Here is an 18,503-nt window from a genome sequence, read left to right on the forward strand (position 1 = left end):
AGTAGGGGGAGCAGTAGGCAGAGGGAGAGATGTGGGGCTCAAACCTAGGACTCCAGGATCATGACCTGAGCTGTGAACAGACACTTAACTGACTGAGCCACCCAGGATCCCCTTATCTCCACTTTAAATGGCTTTAATGTCACACACTTATGAGTCTATAAAGTAGGCAGCATGATCTATTCAGATCTTTCATGATCAAGTATGATTATTTTAAAACTTTTTTTCTCATCCTCATCCCATGTAACCCCCACCGCCTTTAACAGCTTCACATACTAATTTGCAGAGAAAACAGGGGCCACTGGATGGGAACTCTCTTAACTTCCCATCCCCCCTCATAAACTCTCAGAAGGATGAACTCATTTCACAAGAGTGAATCAGACTTGGGTTGATGAAGAAGGGTAGCCAGAACTCAATTGAAGATCATAAACATCTGCAATTGTTGTGTGGTCCCAAGAATATGAAGAATGCAGGATTCCATAAAGTTCAAATTTCTTTAAATAGAAAATATATGTACGTATCTGGCATCCCATTTAAAGGTCTTTAACATTAGATGGAAAATACATTTATTTTAGCCTATCGTCTTTACATGTATCATTAGATAGAAAAGGAATGTACAAATGTTAGCATTCCATAGAATTTGAAGGTCTTTAACATTCAAATGGAAACATAAGTACCTGTTGTAAAAGAGCAAAGATCCACCTGGTTGTCTTATTTTCTTGAGTAGATCAAGAAACAGGTACTGTCCATTGCTCATATCTGTGAGATCAAACTCATTTTTAAGTTTTGTTACTCATGACAGAGCTGCTCTAAAAAGGGGCTCAGTGTGATGTTCAAGAAGATGGAAATTGCTCTGGCTGCCTGCAGTTCTGTCAAAATACTTGCTTGAAAATAGCTTCAGTTATTTCCCAGTAATTTTCTCCTTGGTGAAGTATGCATTATTCCATTCTGGGAATATTTAAAATTAAATGTACAAAGATTTAAAGCGTCAAAATCATGCTATTAATATTTTAATGCATATTTTGTCTTTTCTGCACTAAGAGAGTGAAACTTTAAAAAAAAAACTAAGTGAATAATTGAATGATTAGATTTCTGATTTTAAGTTGAAATCATCCTATGTTTATACATTGTATTATAACATCCAACAGGTCCTCAGTTTCACTCTATAATTTAATTTAATAGGTTTATAATACTTCCTATACACTCAGCAAGGTTTTGTTTGAGTAGACAAATGAGGTGCTTAAAAAAGAAAACAGAATATATTGCATTTATATAGACACAGTTTTAAAATATTTGAACATATTTATGTTGGTAAAAAGGACCGACCATCCATCAAAAACCTCTTGAAAGTGCCTGTTCAATTTTGCTAGACTCAAATAGAGTAAGATTTGTGAAATGGATATAAAGTCTAGGAAATTGCATTTTTGAATTTATAACCTTAATACATTGAACAGTAATTATTTAAACCGAATTAAAAGTCTGAGTAGTCCTTTTTATTTTTAATATTTTTAAAGATTTATCTATTTATTTATTTGAGACAGATACAGAGTGAGAGAGAGAGAGAGAGAATAAGCAGGGGGAGAGACAGAGACAGAGAAGGGAGAAGTAGGCTCCCCACTGAGCCAGGAGCCCACTGTAGGGCTCCATCTCAGGACCAGGAGATTACAACCTGAGATGAAGGTAGATGCTTAACCATCTGAGCCACCCGGGTGCCCCTGTATCTAAATTTTTTATAAAAGATTTATTTATTTTAGAGAGAGCGAGAAGGAGAGAGAGATGGAGGGAGGGGCAAAAGGAGAGAGAGAGAATCTAGAGCAGACTCCCACTGAGTATGAAGCCTCATGCGGGGCTTGATCCCAGGACCCCAAGATCACAACCTGAACTGAAATCAAGAGTCAGATGCTCAACCAACCGAGCCACCCAGGCACCTTACGAGTAATCCCTTTTATGTCCAAAACACACACTAGCCTATACCAAAAACCCATCTAAACACAAATTTAACATAATTGCACCACCACTCACAATTATCTCCTTCCCTTCTAAAGCATTATGGAAGTGATATCTTCCTCTTAGTTAAAATTATCACCTCCACCAGAACCCTCCTGGGCCTGAATAGGTTGGTCTTCCCTTCTCTCCTGGCTTTTCAACCTTTCTCTATCTGCTACTTCCCAATTTAATCATGCACATGATTCCTCCACCTTAAAAATCAACAAGTGAAAATCACAATGACAAAATATTTCTTTAAAACCAGTCTGGTTTCTGCTCTACATCCTGCTTCTTCACCTCTTACAAAAAGTGCCCACTGTCCATACCCGCCCCCCTCCATTCTCCCACCTGCCACAGTACTCTCCCATGGCCATCAGTACTGCATAAAACCATTCTCATCAACGTCACAGCAGCTTCCTTTAGTAATTTTATTTCATGACCTTTCACTAGCATCTGAAGCTTAACCACTTCTATATATATATATATATATATATATATATATATATATATATTTTTTTTTTTTTATTCATGAGAGACACACACAGAGAGAGGCAGAGACACAGGCAGAAGGAGAAGCAGGTTCCTTGAGGGGAGCCCGATGCAGGACTTGAACCCAGGACCCCAGGATCATAACCTGAGTCACAGGCAGATGCTCAACCACTGAATCACCTAAGTGCCCCTTACCTGTGTTTAAAAAAAAAAAATTCAACTGAGTAGATTTTAAAGATCTTCTTGACTTTATTCACTGATTTATGAACTGACCAGCATAACTGCCCCCACTTCATATTCTTAAACTACTCTATTTTCATGGCTCTGTCTTCTGACTCTTACTTTTTTGGCCCAACTTTTATCTTTATGATTTCAGTTTACTTTAGAAGTTTCTAAATGCATATTTAGATATTATGGGGAGTGCTTAATTAAGCTATATAATCCAAGTGCTTCCAGCATTCCAATAAAATATGCATAGTTCAGGGTGGTCAGCTGATATCCTAATCAGGAAAGCCATATTCCAGAGGCATCTATAATGAGCATTTCTATTATCTGTCACTTAATTAACACTGGATGCTTTGCTAATTAGCATACTAAATTGCAGAAGTGGGTTTTAACTGGGAGACATGGTGAACTATTAACAAGCATTCTGAATATCTGAAAGGGGGTCTATCTGGTGAAATTAAACATATTCAAGAGTTACTGATGGCTAAATTTATTTTAGAGCCTCTTTCGATCTTTTTATTTTAAAAAATATTTATTTATTTACGAGAGACACACAGAAAGAGAAAGAGGCAGAGACACAGGCAGAGGGAGAAGCAGGCTCCATGCAGGGAACCCGATGCGGGACTCGATCCTGGGTCTCCAGGATCAGGCCCTGGACTGTAGGCAGCACTAAACTGCTGAGCCACCCAGGCTGCCCTTGATTTTTTTATGATCAGGGCATAAGAATGTTTTTGCCCTGTGCTAAACGGGGTTCTATCCAGCTCTGAACTCTGGGGAATTCCAGTTTTTGCTGCCAGCTCAAAAGGAAGAAAACCCTGCCTCTAGAATCCTAGGCATTTGTCTCGAGTGAAACTCATTCTGGGTAGTGGTCAAAGCACCTAAAAGGACAAATCACTGGGACATTCTCAAGCCTCCATGAAAAACAGTAATCATGAACTGTTTTTAATTTTCTGGTTAATTAATGTTCAATTTTAAAATATCAGCATGGTACAGTGTGATTTGTGGTTTGATTTCCCTTGTAGAACGTGACGATAAGATAGTGCAGAGAAGAGGTAACCCTCACCATCTCAGCTTCTGGCTGCCACAACTTATCAAAAAGAATCTAAGAGCCAAATTGGCCTGGAGACAGGAACCTTCCAGGGCCCACGCCTTGGCCTCTGTGCTTCTTTAATAAACATATAACACTGGAGGTAATCTCAACCACTCCCATTTCTTAAATAACACCCAAGTATTAACAACCTCCAAATCTCCCTCCTGGACTTTAGGCTATTATAACTAAGTGCCCACAAAATGCCTTCACTTGGACCCATGGCATGTTCAATACTGAATTCACCATCTTCTTAGTCTCATCTGATGCCCTGATTATCTCTTTCTGTGTCCTAGTATTAGTAGTTCCCAAACACCAGCCCATAGATTGACTGCAAGAGTATTACTTATGGGAACTTATTAAAAATACAGAGTCTTAGCTCCCATTGTGATCTTTTTGAAAAAGAATCTCAATGTAGAGTTTAGGAATCTGAATTTTTAACAATCTCCCTGGGTTAGTCCAATACACCACCAGATTTAGGAAGTACTGCCCTATATGGCCAAATTGCACCAGTATCCACCAAAGCCAAACACCGAGTGCCATCATGTAGAGTAGGCTTGAAGGGGGAAATACTCCAAAAGAAGAGGAGCAAACGCTACTTATTCATTTAAGAGGCAAAAATCTGCCATCGTGTATCCTGGTCTACATTCGCTCTTTTTCGTCTCCCTTAACAGCAATTTCATGGCTCTTATCCATTCTGATTTTCTTTTTCTAGGGAGAGAACTAACCAGTGGTAGTCTATGTTTTCCTTTGTGAGTACCTTTAGTGAAAACGTTGAAATTCTCTACTTTCATAATTGGCCTTGTATATTGGTGTTGAACAGTAGAGATGACTTTTTTCCCCACTCTGGGTAACATTTCTTGGTATTAAGAACTTAAGAGAAATTTGATTTAGATTGGATCTTGTAGGGTCTGAAATTCCGTATATAATGAAGTCCCAAGAAATCTCTGGAAATAAATGTCACTCCTGCCTAGCACTTAAGACAAACATCTCTAAATTGAGGCTGAAGATGTCCCCGACTCCTGAAGATTGATCTAATTGCCCTATCTAAGGCTTCCCTTGTGTCTGCCCTGTCTAGTACTATAGGATATGCTATCATTACTTTTATACAACACTCCCTTCTCCAACTAGACTGTAGGCATCCTGAAGATAGTTCCACCGCTTAGATTCCTGGGCACGACACATGGTGTCATGGGGCATGTAGAGGCCCTTGAGAGTCTAATCTAACCTCCAATGTTCAAATGAGTTTGAGGGTCATCTCTCATGGATGTTGTAGAGTAGATCCTGCACGAAGTCTCAACTCAATGGCCTCTAGTCTGTACATCATAATGGATGAGAAAAAAAAGGAGCACCAAAGACAGAGGTAGCTTCTTGAGAGCATAAACTGTGAGTGGTATGATCCTTCAAAGCAGAGGTGCCAGCTGAGCAGCTGCCAGAACCACTGGCCTCTTTCTCTTCTCCAGGCCTCTCCTAGTCACACCCCTATACCTGCCAGGTTACAGCCACTGGGCTGACTCAGGCAAAGCGTAGCTAATAAAGTGGATTTTGAGGGGACCCAGACCCAAAGTCACCATGCAGATTCAAGTCACTTAAAGAAAAAATATATATATATATACATCTAAGCACATTATCACAAAATGTAGTGTATCCTCGAAGATACCGGTTTATACTTTCTCAAAGGCTACTTGGCCAGTTTGTTGTTATTTACAAAACAGGCATTTTCCCCACAGAAGCTTGTTTAAAAGGATAATGAGGTACTTTTAGGCTCAGACAGACCTGGGATCAAGTAGGCTTTTGAGCTTGGCTGTTTTTCTATTGGACCTGCCACTCCTTAGGGAACCTATGTTCAAGTTCCAAACAGACAATGTGTCAATGAACTTTTGATTCAAGGTTTTCTGTAGAATTAATTCTCTTCTGGACCAAGAGAAAAATAGTTGTTTTCATCATTGCAAAAGGATTTTTCATAAGTATCCAGCAAGGCAATAACACAGAGCAAATGAACAATGCTTGAAGACAAGGCACAAAATTGATTTCTTGCATTAACTTAAAAGGATAAGTTACCAAGAGAGAAAGTAGAACCCCCTTCTCTGGGTAATCCTTAAAAAAAAAAAAAAAAAAAAAAAAGGACAAAATTTGCATCTACTTAGAAGGGTTTAAATATGACCTGGGTGGAAGAGATATCCTCCTCCTGCAAGGCCCTTCCACCAGCCGTATCGGTTTTCTATCTTCTTAGAACAAACATACAGATGGGCACTCCTCCCACATCTTGGTTTCATCTGAGCTCCTGGTGCAATGCCACACACATACACCCAGAGCCACAGTCCCAACCCTGTGGCCAATATTTGTACTTCAATCCAGATAGTTTTGTGATACTTCATTATGAAGAAATACTCCTTTTCAAGTCCTTGAAAACTCTCAGTGTTATGCAGGGAGAAGAGGGAAGTATCTGTCTACTAATTGGCTCTAACCCTGTAGCATTAAGGTGTGTGTGTGTGTGTGTGTGTGTGTGTGTGTTTAAAGATTTATTTATTTATTTATTCATGAGAGACAGAAAGAGAGGCAGAGACATAGGTAGAAGGAGAAGCAGGCTCCCCAAGGGGACCCCGATGCAGGACTTGATCCCAGGATCGTGAGATCAGGACCTGAGCCAAAGGCGGATGCTCAATCACTGAGCAAACCAGGCAACCTGCGTTAAGGAAGTTTATTTATTTTTTTTATCTGTATATTTTTTTATTGGAGTTCGATTTGCCAATATATAGTGTAACACCCAGTGCTCATCCCATCAAGTGCCCCCTCAGTGCCCGTCACCCTATCACCCTGTCCCCCTTCCCCTTCCACTACCCCTTGATCATTTCCCAGAGTTAGGAGTCTCTCATGTTTTGTCACCCTCTCTAATTTTTCCCACTCATTTTCTCTGCTTTCCCCTGTAATCCCTTTCACTATTTTTTATATTCCCCATATGAGTGAAACCATATAATGATTGTTTAAGGAGATTTATAAAGAGCTTTAAAGGCAGGATTCATTCAGTTTGCTCAAAAAATTAAGAAGGCAGATATGTAGGAGCATACTAACTTTCTGTAGTGCTATCTTTATTAGAAATCTCATTTTCATTACTAGAAATCTGGAATTGGAATGTATAACCTATCTATCAGGAGCATATATATTTTGAATTAGTGGAGCTTGTGTAGTTTCTTTAGGTCACAATGCTGTAGTCAAACTATGGTTTTCTTAATGTACAAAGATATTTATTAACAGTAGCACTTATAATAAGAATTGAGAATCAATGATTCTCACAATAGAAAGATAGTGTGCAGGGCAAACAGGTTCCAGTGTCATGTATCTGGGTATGAATAGCGATAGGATTTTTAAATATATAACCTATTGGCTCTGTTTCTCTACAGAACTGACTAATACAGTATCAGCATTTTCTAAAGCTTTCCCAGTGGTTGAAATGTTCAGCTCGAGTTGAGAACCTCCGGTCTAAAAGTGCTTAATCCCTTAGGGGGTGCATAGATGGCTTTGAAGAGTCCGTGAACCCTTGGAACTCACACATGACATTTTGCCTGTATGTTTACCATATCTCATTCCAACTCTCAGCTGGTCCTCAGAGCCGCTCCCTGACATCGCTGCAAAACCACTGTTTGCTTTTGTTTAAACATCTCTGGTCATGAGGAACACCCTCCTCCCTGAGGCAGTCCATCTCCTCTCAGAACAGTTCTAAAAGTCAAACCCCTTGAGGAAACTGAGGCACAAAGAGCCTAATTTCAAATGAAAGAACCACAAAACATTAGTCAGACGACTACCTAGTGCAAACTCTTCATTTTATAAAGGGAAAAATTAAGGCTCGGAGAAATTAGGTGCCTTGCCCGAATTAATAGTGTTACTATTGGGTATGAGGGGGAAAGCTAGGCCCCCTGGTTCCCTGATAAGTTTCCTCCCTTCATTACATGCAGTAGAGTCCCTTCAAGTAGGTAACCTGTGGTGGTACACTTCAGATGAGTCAGGGCTGGGGCCTGACTGAGGGGAAACCCCGATTCTCCATCTGGTGCCATCACTCTGGAAGGCAGGATTAGAAGGGAGTGGCCTGCTTCCTTCTTTCATGCTGAGCGCCTCTCCATCTCCACCAGCCCCCACATGACTGAAGGTGAAGATCCCAAGAAAACCCAGCTCAATGGTCATACTGATGTTGTACCAGGTACCAACTGGGAGACACTGGCCTATCTTATCCCCCAGAAAGATAGGTACAGGTATCAAAGGGAAAGGGCAATGAACCTGCTCTGCCTCTGGTTCTCTGGAAGGTGGTGTGTGATGATAAAATAGTGATCTGAAGGTTTGAGATCCCCACAGTGGATTTGTAAATATGTGTTAAAACGTAAGTGATACTAAAGAAACACTGACTTGTTTAGGGTAGAATCAGGTTCATTAATAACCTGGACTCGTTATATTCAATATTTCAATATCTTCCATTTGTTACCAGTGGTGTAATATCTTACTAGGTTGCTTACTATCTCTGAGCCGGATTGCCTTGTCTATAAATTAAGATTAATAATATCCAGCTTAGAACCGCAAAGAACTGTTGTATGGAGGGAATTACATCACATATAAAGTGGCTAGTGGGGTGCCTGGCATACAGGACGTAGCCAGTCAGTCAGTGGTGGCTGTTACTATTATTAGAACTATCAAAATGCAAATATTATAATAACCAGTTATTCTCATGTACGCCTTTTCTCACCACACAGCACCCTTTTGATGACAGAGGTGATGTCACAGTATCTGAATCCCCACCCCCTGCTGCCCCCAGTCCCTGTAAGCATAGAAAATACCCCAAACTGTGCCCATGGGGGCTATCCATAAGAATGTAGTTAAACTGAATCGAATGAACCACACCTACCGGATTACTCTGGTCTTTCAGGGGTATTTCAGATCCAAGTTCTGCCTCAAAGCTGACAGAGTCAATGCATTCAACAAGTGCATCCTCAGTCACTTCTCCATTGAGGGGGAGCTCCATGGCACTGGTGTGTTGGGGCTGCTCATGCTGCCCAGTGTCAGTAGTCTCTGCACCCTGAACAGTGGCATTTTCATGCCCATCTTCTCTGCCATCAGCTGTTGTCGGCTCATCTGAAATCATAGCTGAATCACAGTGTGCTTCTGTGTCTTCGGGCACAAACTCATTCTTGGGCATCTTGGCAATTTCTGCTTTGTCTCCAGTGGCTGAAGGGTCACCAGCATCGTCAGACATTTTAATATCTGTCAACATGATTACAAACAAACACTTTCTGCTTTAATCTGAGTTGTTAAACTTAAATCCAAAGCCCCAAGTACTTAAATATGGTAGGGGAAAACTTTCTTCTACCAGTAAGAAACTTTATGTAACCTTGGGGTAGGCTGAAATACGGCCCCCAAAGGGATTTCCTGAATCCTAGGAATCTGTGAATGTTACCTTTTACAGCAAAAAGGATTTTGCATATATGGTTGAATCAAGGCTCTTGGGATGGGGAGATTATCCTGGATTATCTGGGTGGGTCTTAAATGAAACTGTAGGTGATTTGACAGAAAGGCAGAAGATTTGTTGGGTTTTAAAAAAGACTTTCATTTATTTACTCATGAGAGACACAGACAGAGGCAGAGACATAGGCAGAAGGAGAAGCAGGCTCCCTTGGGGGAGCCTGATGCGGAACTCAATCCTAGGACCCCAGAATCATGACCTAAGCCAAAGGCAGATGCTCAAACACTGAGCGACCCCGGTGCCCAGGAGAATTGATTACAAAGAGGGGAAGGGGATAAGAAGACAAGAGTAGAGCTTGGGGTGATGAAGATGAAGGAGGGGCCATGAGTAAGGGAATATGGGTGGCCACTAGAAGCTACAAAAGTCAAGGAAACCATTCTCCCCTCAGAGATGCCCAAGGAACCAGACCTACTAACACCTTGACTTTAGCTCAGTGAAACTGGTTTTGGACTTCTGACCTCCATAACTATAAGAGAGTAACTTTGTGTAGTTAGAAGCCACTAAGTTTGTTGTAATTTGTTATAGCAGCCATAGGAAACTAATACAACCCTACAGTGCTATCTCTAAACTCTCATTGATCTCTTACTTGGTATTCAGGGATATGTGTGTGGAAACTAAGAGTAAGAGTATTAGCTATATCTGTGAAGTTATTTAACATCACTTTATTAGTTATAATCATAGCAATAATGAGAATAAGCATAGAAAATACCTGAGAGCTTATCAAAAACTACTTGACATTTAGCTTCACATCGCTATCAGAGATTCACATGGAGAAAGAGACACATATACACATAAATGTGCTTTGTTGGACACCAGCTGGTGAAGGCCTGTTGGACCACAGTTTACACAGGGAAACACAGGAGGAGTTGGAAGGGAAAGAAGCAGTATTAAGTCAGATGAGGAATGTCACCATTATGAAATTACCTGTAAAGCTGAAAGCTCTTTACAAAGCTTGCAAGTTATTGTATTATGTAAGACAGAATGATTCAATAGAAGTTTCTGTGATCATGAAAATGTTCTATGTCCATACTGTCCAATGTTGTAGTTAATAGCCACACGTGCCCCTTGAGCATGTGCAGTGTGGCTGGTGCAACAAGCAACTACATTTTTTGTTAAAGATTTTATTAATTTATTCGTGAGAGACAGAGAGAGAGAGAGAGAGAGAGAGAGAGGCAGAGACACAGGCAGAGGGAGAAGCAGGCTCCATGCAGGGAGCCCGATGTGGAACTCGATCCCAGGACTCCAGGATCACACCCTGGGCCGAAGGCAGGCACCAAACCGCTGAACCTCCCAGGGATCCCCAGCAACTACATTTTTTGAAAAAAGATTTATTTGAGAGAGAGAGAAAGCAGGGGTGAGGGGAGAGGGACAGAGAGGGAATCTCAAATAGACTGCCTGCAGAGCATGGAGCCTGATGTGGGGCTTGATACCATGACTCTGAGATCACGACCTGAGGCAAAATCAAGAGTCGGATGCTTAATTGACTGAGCAACTCAGCCTCCCTCCACCCCACTTTTTACAAGTAGGTTCCACACTCAGCGTGGTACCCAATGTGGGGCTTAAATTCATGACCCTGAGATCAAGACCTGAGGGTCAGATGATTATTCGACTGAGCCACCCAGGTGCCCCAGAAACTACATTTTAAATTTTATGTAATTTTATGTAATCATTTTTATGTAATCATTTGATTTAAGTTTACATTTTACATAGGCATGTGTAGCTACTGGCTACCTTACTGGATAGCACTGATCTAGAAGGCTTGTTTGAGGTGATAATTTTCTTAGGCTAACATGAAAACAGTGTTCTCACTATAACAGAAGCCAAGTCTCAGTGAAATCAGCTGGTATTTTTGTTGAGCTGTGTTTACTAGTTGGTCAAACATCAAGTTGCCATTAGAGCCATGGTAGGTAAGTAGCCACTTAACATATTGGCTACATGGAATCCAGGCTTAGAATCACATGCACATGAAACTCTCTGGTCCCCTCATGTAGCCATCCCCAAGGTCCTCTGGCTATTGTCTCTGCTCATGCAACATTCTCTCCCTTGGTGAATCACATCCCTTTCTCAGGGTTTCATACACCACTCTCATGTTGTGAGTTTTGAATATCTATCTCATTCCATTGAGATGGAAGGTGAATTAGTCGTTTCCAGGAGCTGAAGGGAATAAGGAGGGACGACTAATGGGTACAGACTCCTTTCTTTGGTGTATGATGAAAACGTTCTAAAGTTAGATAGTGATAATGGGTGCACAACTGTGCAAATATTTTGAAGACCACTGAACTGCACACAAAGAGTAAATTTTGAGGCACGTGAATTATATCTCAATATATTAAGAGTATCTGTAACACATATAACCTAGTGCTTCATGTTAATAATGCTGTTATTAGAAAAAATTCTACTTCTGTATAAGTAGTTCCAATGGCCAGTTGGTCATCTGTTCCCATCCAAAATGGAGTCTGTTGTTTTATTGTTAATACTAGTTCTTCTTCTTGACTTTTGAGTTTCCTTTAATGGTGCCTAGATTTCCCCTCAATAACCCAGGCTTAACACCTCAGGGCTGTCATTAACTAAACCTTCACCCTCTCAAGAATATATAACATCAATAGCTATCATTTATGGAGTGCCTGTCAAGTGCAGGCTCCTTAAATGTATTATCTCCTATTAGATATTATGAGCTCCATTTTACAGGTGAGACAACTGAAGCTCAGAAGTCACACTTTCAGCAAGTTGTTAGATTTGAGATTTGTACCCACATCTAACTTTGAAATTGAACCATATCAGAACTGTATCTGCAATGCCACCAGCCTCTGCTCTCACATTCAACCAGTGGCCAAATCCTAGAAGCTCTTTATTCAGAATTCATGTCTTTTTTTTTTTTTTTTTTTTTTTTTTTTTTTTTTTTACCTCTTCTCACTGCCACCACTCCAGCTCAGGCTCTCATTATGGTTCACACTGATGATTTCAACATTGGATTCAGCCCTTCCCTGTTGCTCTCCCTTTCACTTCCCCATACCTCCCCATCCTGTTCATACATCCCCAGGGTTTTCCCATTTACTATGGAGATGAGGCCACCAGCTTTAGTTGGCATTCAAGCACCTCTGCACATCGATGCCACTAGCTTTACTCCACAGGTCCCTCCCAAAACCTAGAATGAGACCATGTAAGCATGTGTGCAATGTCTGACATTCACAGAAGATCCTCACATGGCTGTTGGTTCAAAATGTTGTCTTTCACACATTTAAAACCCAGTTAAAATAACCACTGCCTCCACTGTTTGTTCTTCCCAACTGGATATATTTTTTCTTCCTCTGAAGTGCCGAGTGCTTTGTGTCTGTCTCACCTTGGTGAGAGCTGCTTCAGTGTTTTCCTTGTACAGTATGTTGGAAATACTATGAAGACAAGGATCTTCCTTGTCTAGTTTTCATGTTTTATGTGGCACTTAACCTGGTTTCTTGAACATATTGGGGAGCTCAACAAATATGTGTGTTGTTATATTAATATATTTGGAGACTTAAAATTAAAATGTAATTTGGATTACTGTTTTTGTATTTCTTGGGTAAATACTCAGTAGTACAATTACTGGATTGTAGGCACACCTCTGTTTATAGCAGTGTTATTTACAATAGCCAAACTGAGGAAGCAGCCCATGTCCATCAGATCAACGGAAAAAGAAGATGTGAAATATATATATATATTTAAGTATATATATAAAAATATATAAGTATATATATATTATTCAGCCAGCAAAAAAGAATGAAATCTTGTCATCTGCAATGATGCGTGGAACTAGAGTATAATGCTAAATAAGTCAGCGAGATAAAGACAAATATCACATGATTTCATTCATATGTAGAATTTAAGAAATATAACCAACAAGCAAATTAAAAAAAAAAAAAACAGAGAGCAAGAGCAAGAGAGCGAGACACACCAAGAAACAGGCTCTTGACTATAGAGAACAAACTGATGGTTACCAGAGGGGAGGAGGGTGCGGGTTGGGGGAGACAGGTGATAGGGATTAAGGAATACACTTGTGATAATCACCAGTGGATGTATAGAACTGTTGAATCACTATATTGTACACCTAAAACTAATATAACCCTGTATGCTAATTATATTGGAGTTAAAAAAATTTTTAATGTAATTTGAAATGAAAACTAGCAGAAAATGCCTTTACCCTATTTACTACTCAAGAGCTACTTTACAGCAAATGGTTCCAAATGATCCATATTGTCTTTCCTTGGTTCCTTCAACGTCTAACGTCTCCTTTTAAATAAAAATCCTTGAATTTAGTAATAACACTCCTGTAAACAAGTCTATGAGTGGGAAAGGCAAAAAATGCATACTTCCTTTTAGCTGGCATATAAAGAAAATCTCTGAGTCAGAACCAGGTTAGGACAGGGGGTTGGCAAATTGCAGCCTTCTGGCCAGATCTTGCCCTCTGCCTGCTTCGGTAAATAAGATTTTGTTGGGACACAAACACATTCATTTGTTGATGTACTGTCTATGGCTTTTCTAGCACTGCAGCACCTGAGTTGGGTATTAGAAAAGACCATATGGCTCACGAAGTCGCAAAGCCTAAAATGTTTACTATCTGGCCCTTGACAAAAATGTTTGCTGACCCATGGTCTAGAAGATTGCCTGGTTGCCATGACCTAAATATTGTTTTAATTTATCCTATGAGTCCTAGGGGCATAAGGAGAATGGGTTTGTGAATAAATGATGCTTTGACATCACTTTTGTTCCCAGTTTTTATTCATCAATAGCTGGTTCCTGGTATTGTCTGATATTTTTGTGTAAGGTAATTTGAAAATCGTATTATTAATCTGATTTAGGCACTTAATCAGTGCCAAACTATTTCACTTTTCTGTAAGTAGGGACATGGGACTAAACCTGGCTATAATAAACATTCATGGGCAAATAAAAAACATTTTGGACACTTTGTCGATTATGCTTTGCCCTAAATGTGTCGCCAGGCTATTCATCATGTACTCTAAAATCCTTCAGCATATATCGTGGGACATACATGCCGGTTAGTTGTAATTTACAGCCTGGGGTGGTTGGTTAACATCCCAAGTGCCCTATTCAGGAATATACTCTCTGGAGGACTTCAGTTGGCATTCAAAATCTATAGTTGTCCACCTCTAGAGAGGGTTTCCCAATCACCCTTTTGAGTCAGTACCCCCAAGATGTGCTAATTAGAAATTCCACTGGTGAAACGGAAAATGCTGAAGATATGTGGACTGGCAAGCAATAATGGACAGGTCAGTCTGCCCTTCTATCACCAGGGCAGAAGATATTATTGGATATTATTGAGTTCAGCAGCTTAGCCCTCTTTGAGATATTTTCTAGTTGCGCTTGAATTGCAGGAGAACCCCAAAGCCTGATTGGGTTAGCTGAGCCCTGCCTCTAGAGCAGTCCTCACCAAAGGCCAGAGAGGACGGAGAACACAGGTTTCATCAAGCTTGTAAAAACAAGCTGAGGGCCAACCTGCCTTAGGTCCGTTCACCTCAATTGCAGAGAAATGGCTGTGACAAAAACCTCCTTCCCTGCAACTGCTCTGCATGTTCAACCAGCAGTAGGAAGCCACCCCTTCAGAAATACCCCACATCAGCTGTAAGGTGTTGAACCCACACCGTTAAAAATATTTACGGATGACTTCTATGTTTCAAGACATTTTCACATCAGTTTGGATAATAAAAATGGTCACTATAGTTTTCAGCCCTACTTTAATTTCTTATATATATCTTTAATCTCTATTTCCTTCTACCTGCTACAGGTCTGTATTTTCTCTAAACCAAAACCAAAACCAGAAATCTTTTTCCTTTGTTCTCGTAGATCTTTATCTCCTCTGGGTGTTATGACAGGAAAGACGGAGTTAGTTTTAGACTGTGCCCTTTTCTCTGAGGCCATCAGAAAGTATCGCATCCTAAAGACACAGCTGCTTGGGGCCAGTGACTGTCGGAGTCCACCAGGACTACAGCTGTGACACATGCTGTTTCCTAGGACAGTCCCCATCTCGGCCTGGGTGCCCCAGAAGCAGTCAGACTTATAAATCTCTCCTGATTTATGGTTTGGAACGTTGATCACTGCAGCCATGTCTTGTGGCTTTGATGCTAGTGAAACTCAACCCACAGAAACAAGGAGGCTTCTTTAGAAAAACTCAAGGAGAGGAAGAGTAGCATATAAAGGAGCCTTTGTGGGCTGGGAATAAGTTAGTTTTTCATGAGTAAATTCATTCATCACCTAAAACGCTCCCAGAACTATGCTAGGTATTGGAGCAGCAACATCATAGGCTCCAAAAATAAGTTTAAAACGGAAGACACGGCTACTATCCTTCAGAAAATGAATAATCTGTTTTCATTTTAGCTCTGGTCAATGAAGGTCCACGAAACTACTTCAGCAAACATGAGATGGTTAAACGATGATACAAAACAGCACACCGAATGAGGGAAAGATGTGCCTGAATTAGACTGACCTTGTGCAAAGGAGAACCTTGAAAATAGCTTTGATAGGATTACTTGGGCCTGATGGGAAAAGAGTATGTGCAAATGCCCTGCATCAGGAACGAATTCTAGATAATCAGGATGAACATCTGTGTGGCCCAACCAGGAGGCAGTCTAGAGGAACAGTGAGGGCAGGTCAGTGGTAGGAGTGGAGGGGGGGTGGGTACTCTGAGGCAGAAAGAGTGTTCTCTGGTCCCACCATCTCTTTGTGGGCACACAACTCACTCCTGTTGGGCTTCCTCACTTCCTCCTCTGTAAAGACTGGACAAAATGACCTGGATATTTGGTTCCCAAACACCAAAGACTGCGGGACTGGGACCAGTCCATGATGATAGAGAAAAATGAGGACAAGATAGCAAGTTTTTCATCCATCTAAATTTATTAAAGGGCTGCCTTCATCTTGCAAGTTTAGCCTTCATGCTTTTCTTGGTATTAAATGTCTTTAATTTTACCGCATAGTAGTGCAGTGGATGGATTTTTTTTAAAAGGCCACTTTCGGCAAAATATGAATTTGGTAATGCAATACCCTGGATAAGATCACTGCCCCCAATTTTAAAAAGGGCTGGTCAATGAGGACCAGGAACAAAAACTCTGGGTGAGAGGTTAATCAGCAGCTAAGGTTCCCTCCTATGAAGCTCAACATGTGCCCCAGCCCAAGCTCCCCCTGCACCCAGCCTGTTTCCTCCCCTCTCCACCTGTCTCCTATGTTTTTTTTTCTGAAACACAGATGGGACCTATTTGCTCCCCTGTTTAAAACCACCAGGATTAAACACCTTTGCATGACACCTGTGGCCCCACACGGTTCTGCTCCGATCTCTTCATCCACCTCTTGTAACTCTTGGTACACCGAGCACTGTCGCCTGGCCAGACTCCCTCAGTGACCGCAGCCTGCAAATGTGCCCCCCTTGCCTTTGCCTCCCTGCTTTCTCCGCCCCTGGGGCTGCCCTGCCTGTAACTGCCGGGCAAACTCCCATTTGTCTCTTTCCACATCTAGCATCACTTTTTACTCTATCATTGTCCTTAATTTCCTCCACCCTTTTCTCGCATTAACTGCTTTCCCTTCCACGTCCTGTGTGTGTCCGTGTGATCCTCTGCACTGACTTCTATGGCATTTATAAGGAGTCTGCATCTGTGTCATTTCCTCCTCCTGGACTGTGACCAACACGCACTCAGCTCGGGTTCTGATCCTCAGATGTTTACAGAACTGAACTATATAATTGTCTGATATTGATCCAAGAGAAAGAATATTTGACATAAGTCAGACCTATAAATACACGGCTACTTATATGGGCTGAATCCTTGGTATTCTAGAAGGCTCCCTCTCACCCTCCAATTCCTTCTGCACTGGCTCCGTTGTGCTTCTGACACCACCCTGGAAGTTTCATGCCTTCGCTTAAAGCTTACAGGGTCAGGAGCTGTCAGTCTTCCCTGAGCTCGGGTTCTGAGGGAGGAAAGGGAGGAGGGCGCAGGGGGTGAATATGGGTGAGGTTGGGAGGGGCCTCCGAGGAGAGAGACTGTCTCTCCGGTGACCTCGGGGTGGAGGTCGAGAGACGCGGATTTCAGAAGCCACCTGCTCGTACCCTTAATGTTCGGGATGGGATGGGATGGCGTGAATGGGGCCAGATCCTGCCCTGAGCCCACACTGAGAGGTCTCCGGACTCTAGGAGAGGGCAGCGCAGCTCAGGCGCCCGAGCGGAGGCGGCGGGAAATACTCACCCGATTCCGGGGCCCAAAGGGAGACAGTGGGTGAGCGGGTGGGGCCTGGGAGCTGGGGGGCTTGCAGCCAGGGCGCGCTGGCTCTTCGGGCGCTGGCTGGGGCGCTGGCTGGGGCGCACGCGAGGCCGCCGAGGGAGGGAGGACCCAGGCGGGTGGGGGTCACGGCCAGAGCCCCCCGGCTCTCCCACGGCGGGCCAGCCGGGGAGGGAGGCCTCTGCCTTACGGGGACCCGCTCCCCCTGTGTCGCCGGCGGACCCGGGACACCGGGGAAACTTCTCCAGCCTCGCTCGGGGCCGGGACCCGAGACCTGGAGAGCTCGGGGCAGGCTCCGCGGGGGCTGACGGCGGCCGAGGGCGCAGACCCCGAGCGCGGGCGTGTGGGTGTGTGCATGAGCGTGGACCCGGAGCGACACACACTCACACACACACACTCACACGCCCGCACCCACGCAGGGCCCTGGGCCGCGCCGCCCGCGCCCCCCGGACCTCCAGCCCTGAGCCCGCTCCTCCCGGTCCCGGCCGACGGCTTCCCCGGAACGCGCCGGGCGGGATGCGGGCCCAGGACGAGGAGCGCCGGCAGGGCCCCCCCGCGCCCCCCCGCGCCCCCCCGCGCCCGCCCGGGGAAGGGGATGCGGAGACGGCGCCCCGGGCTCTTACCGCTCCGGCGGCCGAGTGCGCGCGGGAGCGCCCGGCGGGTCCCGCCCCGCCACGTCGGCAGGGCCGGCGGGGACGCGGCCGGAGGGCGGGCCGGGGGGCGGGGGGGACCGCGCGGCCGGCCCAGGAGGAGCCCCGCCCCGCCCCGCCCCGCCCCCGAACCCGAACCCGAACCCGCCCCGCGCCCCGCGCCCCGCACCGAGGGGGCCCACTGGGAGCCTCCCGCGCCGGCCGGCGCCACCCCACCTGGGGAGGACCTCGGGGTTCCCCGCCACCGTTCCCTTCCTCTCAAGGCGCCCGGAAAACCCCGCAGCGTCCCCGGGAAAGGCTCGCTTCGACTT

General features: G+C 43.5%; 1 protein-coding gene and 1 non-coding gene across 4 annotated transcripts in view; both read right to left on the reverse strand.

Annotated features, from left to right (window-relative positions):
* Positions 1-18,246, reverse strand: part of FAM114A1 (family with sequence similarity 114 member A1) — a 70,186-nt gene extending 51,940 nt beyond the window's left edge. For 2 of the 3 annotated variants that reach the window (XM_038533481.1, XM_038533479.1), the window contains exons 1-2: positions 18,166-18,246; positions 8,676-9,031 (exon numbers count right to left, since the gene is read on the reverse strand). In XM_038533481.1, the coding sequence (XP_038389409.1) occupies positions 8,676-9,023 (348 nt within the window). In that variant the 5' untranslated portion in view covers positions 9,024-9,031; positions 18,166-18,246. Of the gene's footprint in view, positions 1-8,675; positions 9,032-17,119; positions 17,434-18,165 lie in introns of those variants that run through there. The other variant, XM_038533480.1, reaches the window with a different exon arrangement.
* MIR574 (microRNA mir-574) lies at positions 17,885-17,942 on the reverse strand. The gene has a single exon (NR_049307.1). It is a non-coding gene; the product is annotated as a microRNA mir-574 (primary transcript).
* Positions 18,247-18,503: the final 257 nt, after the last annotated feature.

Source organism: Canis lupus, chromosome 3 (assembly GCF_011100685.1).
Source record: "Canis lupus familiaris isolate Mischka breed German Shepherd chromosome 3, alternate assembly UU_Cfam_GSD_1.0, whole genome shotgun sequence".
Lineage (NCBI taxonomy): Eukaryota > Metazoa > Chordata > Mammalia > Carnivora > Canidae > Canis > Canis lupus.